Source organism: Corylus avellana, chromosome 9 (assembly GCF_965113065.1).
Source record: "Corylus avellana chromosome 9, dhCorAvel1.hap1.2, whole genome shotgun sequence".
Classification (NCBI taxonomy): Eukaryota; Viridiplantae; Streptophyta; class Magnoliopsida; order Fagales; family Betulaceae; genus Corylus; species Corylus avellana.
In genome coordinates this window covers 19,575,378-19,586,844 of record NC_142498.1, presented here as the reverse complement: position 1 = coordinate 19,586,844, position 11,467 = coordinate 19,575,378, and the positions used below count along the sequence as shown (strand labels likewise).

General features: G+C 37.5%; 2 protein-coding genes across 3 annotated transcripts; one reads left to right on the top strand and one right to left on the bottom strand.

Annotated features, from left to right (window-relative positions):
* LOC132191038 (increased DNA methylation 1-like) lies at positions 1-2,610 on the top strand (the record flags this gene model as incomplete). Its single annotated transcript, XM_088510819.1, has 3 exons — positions 1-595; positions 749-1,317; positions 1,402-2,610. Coding segments are annotated over 3 exons (2,358 nt in total), but the record flags the coding sequence as incomplete, so codon positions are not given.
* Positions 2,611-2,846: 236 nt separating this feature from the next.
* ATCSA-1 (Transducin/WD40 repeat-like superfamily protein) lies at positions 2,847-10,032 on the bottom strand. Of its 2 annotated transcripts, XM_059605355.2 has the most exons (10): positions 9,743-10,032; positions 8,121-8,381; positions 7,856-8,015; positions 6,460-6,638; positions 5,398-5,620; positions 4,409-4,563; positions 4,216-4,305; positions 3,566-3,637; positions 3,386-3,449; positions 2,847-3,082 (listed from the first exon to the last, which is right to left on the bottom strand). In XM_059605355.2, the coding sequence occupies exons 1-9, from the start codon at positions 9,890-9,892 to the stop codon at positions 3,408-3,410; spliced, it is 1,332 nt and encodes a 443-aa protein (XP_059461338.1). In that variant the 5' UTR covers positions 9,893-10,032; the 3' UTR covers positions 2,847-3,082; positions 3,386-3,407. The 2 variants fall into 2 exon arrangements, with proteins under 2 accessions (XP_059461338.1, XP_059461337.1); XM_059605354.2 differs by lacking the exon at positions 2,847-3,082 and having other exon boundaries at positions 3,121-3,449; positions 9,743-10,031.
* Between the last annotated feature and the right edge of the window lie 1,435 nt (positions 10,033-11,467).

Below are 11,467 nucleotides of genomic sequence, written 5' to 3'. Positions count from 1 at the left end.
AATCTCATCTCCAAACCCTACACGCATAATCTCATTCTCATCACAGCATTACTTGTTCTGCCCTCCACCGACTTTCGCCGAAACCCTAGAAATCCTTCTTCTCCCTCCTCGCTCAATGCAACGATGGAGAAGAACCCTGTGACTGGTATTTGTCATTCACCTTCCGATCTGCTCGTTGTTGAATCCGAGTATTGCCCCCAGGCCGTTGTGGATTGGTACATGTTGGGTGAAGACGAGGGTTATAAGAGTAGTTTCAAGAAGAAAGATGGGACAGAAAAGGCAAGAAAGCATCTTGCGGCGATGGGGTGGGTGATCTGGTACGGCCAGAAGGGACTAAGGCGTGAGTTGCGCTACACTTCGCCCACTGGAAGATCTTTTTACTCGCTTCGAACGGCTTGCAAAGGCTGTATTGATCAAGGAGGGGTTTCTGGGATTGCTGGGTCGTCTGATCCTGTTTCCAAAACAGAGTCCGTTGCTTCTACTTCTGTTTCCCAAACAGAGACCCTTGTAATTTCCTCCGTTTCTGAAACGGTTGATCATAATCGTAAGCCTGTTGAATGCATTCATCTCGGCGATGATAAGACAGAGACCCTTGGTTCTGTTTGCCAAAGGGTTCCCTCTAGCTCTGTTTCTCAAACGCCTGCTCGTAATCCTGTGAAATTCATTAATCTCGGCGATGAAGTTGAGGGTGAGTTATCCGGCCATCCAAAGAGAAAAGATTTCATTAATCACGGTGATGATAAAACAGAAGCCCTTGCTTCTGGTTCTGTTTGCCAAGGGGTTGCCTCTAGCTCTGTTTCTGAAACGCCTGCTCGTAATCGTAAGCCTTTGAAAGGCATTAATCTTGGCGATGAAGTTAAGGGTGAGTTAGCCGGCCATCCAAAGACAAAACCCAGAAAGGTACTGGCGGATTTGAAGAAAATAAGGAATCATTCAAGCGTTAGCCAGTCGAAAAGTGTGCTTCGATCGGGAAAAAAAAGGAACGGAAGAATTCATAAGTTCCAAACAACTTTATCTTGGTTGGTGGACAACGAGGTGGTGTTGCCGAGGACAAGAGTACATTACCGTGGCAAGAATGGTGTCCCTCCAACAAAAGAGGGGCACATAACTCGTGATGGGATCGAGTGTATTTGCTGCTGTCAGGTGTTTACTCTCTCTGGTTTTGAAGCTCATGCTGGTAGTACAAATCACAGACCGGCTGCCAATATTCTACTTGAAGATGGGAGGACTCTGCAAGATTGTCAAAGGCAGGCGATGAATAGAAATCAGAACAAAAGCTTCACAACAAAGCTGCAAGAGAGTGATGAAATAAGCTCTGTTTCTCTACAAGATTGCCAAGGGCAAGCGGTGAAGAGAAATAAGAACAAAAGCTTCACAACAAAGCTAGAAGAGAGTGATGAGATATGCTGTGTCTGTCACTATGGGGGTGAGCTGGTTTTATGTGATCATTGTCCATCCGCGTTCCACAAGAGCTGTCTTGGCTTGAAGGATGTTCCGAATGGTGATTGGTTTTGCCCATCATGTGCTTGTGGAATTTGTGGTTGCAGCAAGTTTCAAGAAAACAAAGGAGATTCTGTGGAAGATGGTTTCATTACTTGCAAGCAATGCGAGCACAAATTTCACATTGGGTGCATAAGGAGTAAAGGGGCAGCGACCAACAACAAAGATCATTGCTTTTGTGGAAGAAAGTGTGAAGATATATTTTTGGGCCTCCGCAAGCTTTTAGAGAAACCAATTCCAGTGGGTACTGACAATTTGACTTGGACATTATTAAAGTCCACAGAAGATAAAAGCTGTAATCCTGATGCTCCTGATATTGAGGCCTCGAAAGAGAAGTGTAGCAAGCTCAAGAAGGCTATAGCTGTGATGCATGAGTGTTTTGAGCCTGTGATAGATCCTCAAACCAACAGTGACCTTGTTGAAGATGTGATTTTCGGTAGAGGGTCTGAGCTTAACAGATCAAATTTCAAAGGGTTCTACACCGTGCTTTTGGAGAGAAAAAATAAAGTAATTTGTGTGGCTACTTTAAGGATTTATGGAGAAAAGGTGGCGGAATTACCTCTTGTTTGCACCAAGTTTAAATATCGTAAACGTGGAATGTGTCGCATATTGATGGACGAGATTGAAAAACAGCTGATGGCACTAGGAGTGGAGAGGCTAATTTTGGCTGCTGCTCCTGCTGTTCTGAACACGTGGACCACTTCATTTGGGTTCGAAAAGATGACAAATTCTGAGAGGATACAGTTGCTAGATTATGCTTTCTTGGATTTTCAAGATACGATCATGTGTCAAAAACTCTTGAGGAAGAATCCTGCTGCAGAAAGTGTGGACCAAGGACTTGAGGAAATTGTTGCGAGCCATGGAAAATTTAATTCCGAGTGTCTGGATGAAGAAGCTAAATTTCAGAAGCCCAGCAAGGGCAGCAGTAGTAATATTTCCAAGTGCTACAAGAGGAAGTACATATCAATATTTGGGAGCCAAAGCAATGACAATTCTAAGTGCCACAAGAGGGGTGAGATATCGGCCTGTGAGACTGGAGTCCCATTCCACGATGCTCCTTGGAAAAATCAATTTAAAATTGTTCAAGTGCCTTAAATATCACTTCATGAGATCTGTAAATTCTTTGTACAGAATATATGAGAAAGTGAAGTGTATAAGTTTTTCACTTTCTTTCTGGTTGATGTCTATGTATATACTAATTAGTTAATGTTTACATGTTCTTTTCAAGCTCGTTGTCTTCTTCTTTTTCAAACTCTCCAACACCGCCCGCTGCCCCCCCCCCAATTCATTCCTCTATATATATATATATATATATATATATATATATAATACTATAGGATTTTGTTACATTGGAGTATAAAACATATTACCATCAGTAAGTACGCATGGGCCATTGCTATTCGCAGCAAACAATACACTGAGTTTGGGAAGAAATGATATTGCAGTGCGCAGCATAATTTACTGCAGCTCTCCACCATAGGGGTTGTAATTCTATGTTTCTGGCAAAGCTGCAGCCATTCTTTGGAGATAGTAGAGTGGTCTTGGCCCGCTAAATGTATTCCATCAGCTGTCAGCTCATATGCTGTAGCATAATTACACATTTCGATTAATAGCCACTGGTAGACAAAATAATCATCTTAAATTCATTAGAAGATCAGCATAGAAATCTATGTTACAACTGTGGCAAGTCACTATAAGAACTGCATATATATGACCAAAACATTAACGATGACTAATTACAAGAAGCAAACTAAAAGTCGAGTGTATATTCATGCTAGGGACTATAGCATAGGAACTTATGAGGTCACGCTATGTATTAGACACAGATTCAAAGAACTATGAGGAATATCAGAGAGCTAGCCATCCAGAAATCAAGATTAAATGCCTGAATGTAACAACTGCAAATGTCAATCACTCCAGTTGTCCTGATCCTGAGCAGGTCCTTCATCCTGCAAGTCCATCCAATCCACATGAGATACTGTCACATTGTATCTATTATGATTAGTGCATATATGCAAACAAACTCAATAAAAGGAGTAAATATACGAATTCGAAGGGTATATACCGCTTCATCAGCAATCAACCTGGATGGTAACCACAAAAGAATTTGTCTATCATTTCCACCTGTATATAATTCCTGCAATATTGGACAAATCAGTCAAACAATTAGGGAAGATTATATTGGGCAGATAAAAATCAACCTTCCATATGAAAAATGTTTGATGTTTCAATTTATTTTCTATAGATCCAGGGCATAAGAATCGATCTTTTTGTTTCTTGGTTAATTTTTTTCTCCACTCCAGCTGCAGGTTTATTTTGTCTCTCTCCCTCTCTCTTCCTAAAGTTACAAATTTCATCACTACCTGAAACACAAGCTTTATCACTCTTCACGTTTTTCTTTTTCCCACTTCTGGAAACTCAAAAAATGATTTACCAAGGGCAGGCGTTTTAGATGCCTTAGTATAATTACAGCTTACAAAGTTGGGAGGAGATATTTTTAAATCAAGGCAGATAACACAATGAACTCAGATGATTAGCTTTATTAAATTTGGGAATAGCATTATCACAGTTTCATGTTCCATAAATCAGATTCCAAAGTAAAACAGAGGTTTCAGTACTCAAATTGGATGACATAACCGTCTGATAAAATAGCAAGTTCACTCCCTATTCTACTTCGCATGGCACTGATACCTAAGAAGAGGATCATGATTGTACCTGATCCTGTGTACTAAACCAGCAACAGTTCACATATTCATAGTGTCCACGAAATGTCAGGGATGTCTTACCCGACCATACATCAAATGCCTGAAAAATCCATCAATCAACTTGAGGTGAGGTTTGCATAAAACTCTAATATCTTTCATTCAAATGTAAGTTAAGCAGATTGAAAACTACAGAGGATGATTACTTTCACTGCTGTCATGCATGGAACAAAAACTAGGTCTGAATCCTGGGTTGTCGCCAACTGTATTGGCTTGCTGGTTTGCAGGCGCACAGTTTCATAGTTCACAAGTGTATTGCAGCCAGATTCAATATCCCACAACCTTAATCTTGAATCAGAACCTGCAACCCAAAAGCATAGAGAGAGAGAGAGAGAGAGAGATTACACTTTCAGTGTGATCGGTTCATTATATCTTAGTAATTTAAAAGGAGGCAACTACAATGATTAAGAAAATGTTTAGGAGAGGAAACAAGATGAGTTGATTAGTTTCATCAATGATGACACTGGCAGTAAAGATGAGACTAAACTTGGCCCCATGGTTCATTTTGTATGGCAACAAACAACAGGTTAAGGAAACTGCTTAAAGTAAATAACAATAACAACTGCTGTGAATTCTCATTATTGCAAAGCCATGATCCAAGTATCTTTTTACCGTTACTAATAATTTTAAAGGACGCCAAAACTCTTGCTTAAAAAGTCACTACAAGCACTTTCTTTATCCACCTAGTCAACAAAAACAGTAAATTTTTTTATTTTTTATTTTTTTTATCAAAATTCAAATAATTTAGTACTTTGAAAACAACGTATCAATCATGTTGTACATTACACACACACACACGATAATATATATATAAGGAGAGAACCCAGCTGTCCATTATTATGATGTTGCAGACCCTTTATGGACAGCCTACCAAGAGGCAAAAGCATACTAACGACTTACGACATCTCCTAGTTGATAATCTCACAAAGAGCACGCATGCAATTAACCCCATAATTGATTTTTAGACCATCTACATTCTCTCTATTTATCTATATCATGCAGATCTAACCATGCTGCATGGCTGCATCTCCACATGCTTTAATTAAAGCCACAAGACCATCCTGAATAACTTATAAGGACTCTTTTTATTAAGCATATTTAACATATACAAGATAAGAACTTAATGAAAACCAACCTGCACTTAGAAGATACATGCCATCTTCAGTTACTTTTAACCCATTAACAGCACCATAATGAGCGGTGGCACGATCCTGACTAGACAACATTCCTGGATGTAATCTCTGTCTCCTACCAACAAGTGACTGTTTTGTACCATTCCCACCAGCAACCTTCCTTTGTTGTGTCCGTGGTTTTGTGTATGAACTTTGGCCAGCTGATAGGGACTTTGATGTCAAAACCTGAGACAGAATAAAAAATAAACTTATTTACAACTTAACAAGCAGCTTTTAACATAATTAGACGATTGCAATTCAAGGCCACAATCTACAATATTGTTTACATACTACAGCGTTTGCTGCATGTCCAATTATGAAGAATAAATATAAAGATGTAAACCAAATAAAAATAAAGAAACAGCAGCCATGCCTAGATGCCAGCTATGCAAGAAAAAGAACCCTATATGCGCCTTTTTTGGCCCTCTGTCCACTCTTTAGTCCTCCCCCCCTTCCCCCTCTCTTTCGTAGTCACGTCACATTTTAGTTAGAATGTCAGCCTGTTAGAAACCTCAGCTACATGTTGCACACCAAGAGGTATAGCTGCGTTCTCATAACTGGTTTCATATAAAGGAAAGGGATAAAGAAAAAAAAAAAATGAAAAGCCAAACAAATTTTCATAGAACACTGCTGTGCTATGATGCACAAGCAATCACAGTTAAGCATATAAAGAAATATGTTCACTCTATATAAGATGAGTTTTGATATGAGAAAGTTATGCAAGACTAGTCCATCATGAGATATACTGATACAGGTGATTTGCAACTACATATACATATATGCATAACTTATTCAAAAGGTTGTTCTCCTATATCCATCTCAAAATGGCTGTTAGAAAGTACATTATAAAATTCAACAATGAGGACAAACGATATAATCAATATTAAATAAATTTTAGGTGATAACTGAAAACAATAATGACGATCCTATTAAAATGAAAATTTTAAAGTGGACCCAAGTTTGCAATTTAAGAAAAAGAATAAAGCAAGCATTGCTTTTTGGAAGAGAAAAGACATCAAGAAAACCTTGTTAGTGGCAGAGCATTCCAGGATTTGTGGGCGTCTCCCAAGCTGAGAATGGGACTGATCTAAAACAAGAAAACATCCAGCACGTCTGATGTCCCAAAAACGTATTGCACCATCACATCCCCCAGTAACCAAAACCCACTCACTAGAAGTTGACCATTCCACCGTCATCACACCATCTACCATCAAAGACGCTCTATCACAATTAAATGCAAGGCAACTTTCTTCTATGTCATAAATGTAAGCCAAATACAGAAGAATACAATTGAGACAAATTATACATCAATGTTTAGCCATTAAAATAACATTTTATAACTTTAGGCTCTAAAACATTTTCCCAAAAAAATTACTGATTCTCCAACGTTTAGCTGTAATCCTGAAAATATTTTTCGTTGATTGGTTCGCATTGAAAACATTTTATGCTTCAGTGAGGACAGCGTTGGTGGGGTGGCTCTGGTAGGGGTTGGTGCCATTGAGAGAGGGGATAGTGTCTGCAAGGTCCCATGATGTGGTGGAGGGTTTGAAGAAAGGAGTTATGGATGGAAAATGTTTTAGACCTTAAAAAAACATAAACCATTTTACTGAAAACATGGGGTGTTTTTCAATTGACCAAATTTTCCAAGCGCAACTAAACACCTGAAAATACTAAAAAAGTTTTGTGAAAAATGGAACCTTAAAAATAAATATGATTTCTAAAATGTATCAAATATGAATAGAATAAAAGAACAAAATGCAAACAAGAGTGGACACAAGCTGTGTAGGACTCCAAGCACAAGCAAAGATATTATAAAATGTCAGACTGCAGTAGAGCAAAAAGATTTGTACTTAAGATATATCCATTAATATTTTTTCTTTTTCTTTTTTATGAGCACAACATAAATCTTCAAATTCATGTCCCAACTTTCAGGAGTGCATGCATGATGCAACCTAGAAACTTAGTTTATTGGATCCGTAATACTCTCACACATTTATGGAATTGACTTGACATGTTGCATTCTAGATCCCATTTAAGAGTCTTATGCCGGCCACCCTACCGACCAAACATTGTTCTAGGAGGAAGTTAGTACTTGTCCAACGTGAATACTGCTGCATCTGAACAGCATTGGTACATGCGCATGCCAACAGTGGCAGAGCCAGAATTTTGGTTCACAGGGAGCATGAATAAAAAATAGAGTTGATAAAAAAACTAATTAAAAATATTAAATAAAATAACTAAAGATTGATTAAAAATATTCAAAAAAAAAATTTTAACTCCCATATCCAATGACGGTCCCAAGGGTCAGTGGGGTCATGGCCCCCTCTCGCCCCCCGGCTTTGCCCTTGCGTGTCAACAAGGACCTCAAGGAACATGCACATGAATTAAAAGGAATAATAAGTGCGTGAACCATTGGCATACCACGATGACCAGATAATGTGTGAGCGAATGCCCCTGAAGCAATATCACAAAGGCGAACTTGAACATCTTCTGTTCCGGCAGCAATTAGCATGTGAGATGTTGCCAATGAGGACATGGCAGTCCTATAAACCTTTCCAGGCATTTTAAAGTTCATTACCACCTATAAAATAACATAATAAATAATGAATATCAAAACAGATTTCACGTACCAAACAAGAGTGCAAGACCACATAGCATGACAATAAACATCAAGAAGGATGCCTACCTGAGTGGTATTTGTATCCCAAACATTTATGTGATGATCATATGAACCTGTGATGAATAGCCCAGTGTCAACAGGATACCATATGGCCGAGGATATGGCGTATTTATGCCCACTTTCATGTTGCTTGTCAACAACAAATATGCACTTGTGCTTTGCTATGAGACCACCAGCCTCGTAATCGGTGGCACGTTGAACATCATAAACAGCTGCTGAAGCATCTGATGCACCGGAAAGCAAATATCGTCCCTCTGTCAAATCAACCTGAATTCATCGTCAAAATAGGTAGGCCTCTAAAGCTTCTTAAGGAAAGTCATTTTCTTTTCTTTTTCAAAAAGATGATATTTGTAGTCTTCCAGTAAGCAATGTTATATATAGTTGAAAAAACAAAAACACAGATATGTCTGACTATCTTGTCCAATCACAAGATTCAAATATTTAATCAGCCGTACAGTAACAAATTCAACCCATAATGGCATCCTTGTGCTGTTTAGTCAAAAGGGGTGATACAAACAGCATCAATAGTGGGTAATGAAAATTCTGATTTAAAAGTTCAGGGTGAAGAATCCAAGTAGCATGAATCAATGCCGCACATACATTCAATTTCTCCTCAATTTTCCACTCTTGATCATTGTGACAACTTACTAACAATTATGGACATGCCTCTAAGACACCAACATTCCACTTTGAGAAAGTGGTAATAATTCCAGAGTTTGAAACAGGAGAGAGAGACAGAGAGAGAGAGAGACTTCTTGGAACAAGTTCGAGTCTGTGTGCAATTGACAATGAGTAGAAATATTTTGGACAAACATCATAACTGGGCCTACCTATTATAACTTTGCCCTCCTCAAAAAAAAATAACATGTCACCGAGTGGAATGTACATTATGTACACAACACAAGCTAAGACCCAATGTAACTCTCTTTTCAAAGACACTTCCATCGATTGAAGCGAGTACTATCATGGCAAAAATGTTAATCACCAATTATTCCAAAAGCTAAAACTTATAGAAAATTGTGAATTTAATCATTTAATTATTACTTTAATACTCTCCTCGCCTAGGAGCTTAAACTCCCTTCAACAAGGGGATAAACTGTAAAGTTGGGATTTGAACTCCCATGTTAAATAATTAATTATCCCAAAAATTTTAAGCCGATAGAAAATGATGAATTTAATCATTAATTAATACTTTAAAAAAACAAATATATCTCACAAGACGACAGCACCTGAAAACTATTTGCTGGGAAAATGATACCTCTCATCCAACTCAAACCAACTTTTTTCTCTCCGGGTAAATAACTCAAACCAACTAAACAAACCTTATCTTCCAATACTTGGAGCCTGATATAATGTTCGCAGTTTCTTTAGCTTCAATTGTTGTCAAGTTTACAAGGTAAGATGGCACAACCGTTCACTTCAATTTGATTCGTGTTGCAAATAACATAACGAGTAAGCTAATAACTAGTTTTCAAACAGAAGGGGGAAACATCATGAGAGAGATGAACAACTATCAATACCTTATATTAACAAAAATGAAAAATATAATTCATGAGCTATAACTAAACTGAACGAGCATTATCCTCGGCATACTTCGGGTAATCTGGTACCGAATTCAAGAAGAGTACCTGAAGAGAGTTGATGGAGCCACGGTGAGGGGAGACGATGTCTTTGTGGTTGGAGAGTTGGAGAGTGCGGATTCGATTGGACTTAATGCGACTTGCGAACGATTTTGGGCGCAGCTTGCCCGCTTCTCTGTCTCCGATCTCCTTCCACATTTTCCAAGCATCTTCTGATTCTTCTTCCACCTCTATCTCTCTCTCTCTCTCTCTCTCTCTCTCTCACAGCCTTCGTCAAATCTCACAAAATTCAGAGTTGCTGGGGCCTGGTAATTTCTGGTTCTCGATATCAAACAAAAAATAAATAAATAAATAATCGTATTCTCTCCTATAGTTTTTATTTATTTTTTATTATTTTATTTTTAGGCTGATCCATTTCTTTGTTGATGCGTCTCGTTTCTACTGGTGCATGATCCGGCCTATAAGCTTAAGATTTGCCTCTGCAAGCCGAACCATGGCTTAGTGAGGCCCGGGAGAGTAGTTGTCAGCCAGGCTGGGCCTATATTTGCCTTTTTTTTTTTTTCTAAACTCGGCAAATATATATATATAAAATTAGTGAATTAAGATTGATAAATTTAATATATTTAATTAAATGAATCTGGGTTATAATTGATTTATATAGTTTTATATTCATGCATTAATATAGTTTGAATCTGACACACGACATTTAAAATTGACAACTTTTAATACAACCTACGAACCCAATACGAAATTATGGTGGTAAAATTGAGAAGTCTGACCCATAATGTATTTATATCAAATTCCTTGCCCAAATTTCATTTCCCTTAATACATACAACTTGGTTTCACAATACACATTCTAACACATGGAAGCTCATAAATTTCGACAAAAACAAGTACTATTGGGTTGACATTGAGTCATTTAAATTTATGGTTAAATATTTTTTTTAGTACATGTGTTTGATACCAAATTAAATAGCTCCCTCGGTTACATATGAATAACTTATAAATGTAATCGGTACTTTCGTTTATTTTCTGTCAAAAAAACTTAATGGTCGCCTATATATCTCAGAACATCTCTTAAAAAGTAGTCAAACCTCTAATAATAATTAAATCTTATTATTATGGGTGTTTTTTCGTCTCCAACATAAGCAATTTAACTTTTTTACATCTAATGCGAACAGTAAATAGGATGATTAGCCTATTCACTATTCACGCTATAAACTTTGTTTATTATTTTTTGTCTTACTTTCTTTTTTTTTATTCTCTCTCCTCCTCTTTCTTTTACACTCTTTCCCACACAAAATAATATTTAAGGAAAATAAATAGTAGAATCGAGAATCCGTTGGAGTTTGTAGGAGTGCTCAAACAGTTATAACTGGTAGTTATTGGCTATAACCATAACCACCTTGGGCAGTTATCGATTTTTAATAATCGCAACTGCTTCGGCATTTAGCGGTTATTTTATAACCGGCAGTTAGTGGTTGTTCAATCCAATAACCGGGCTTTTTTATATGAGCTTTTAGGCGTTTTAAATGTTTTGGGCTTTTGACATATTTTTTGGGCTTATTTTATGGGATTGGCCTTTTTATGGGGCTTATTTTAAGGGTTTAAAACCATGGAAAAAACAAAAAAAAAAAAAAAAAATGCTGTTTTTTGGGCCAGCCAATATTTTTGAATAAGACTTAGCCCAAAACATCACATACCACATTATATATTTCATATAAATAGTCATAAATAACCCAAATCCATTAATCCAAATACAAATGAAAAT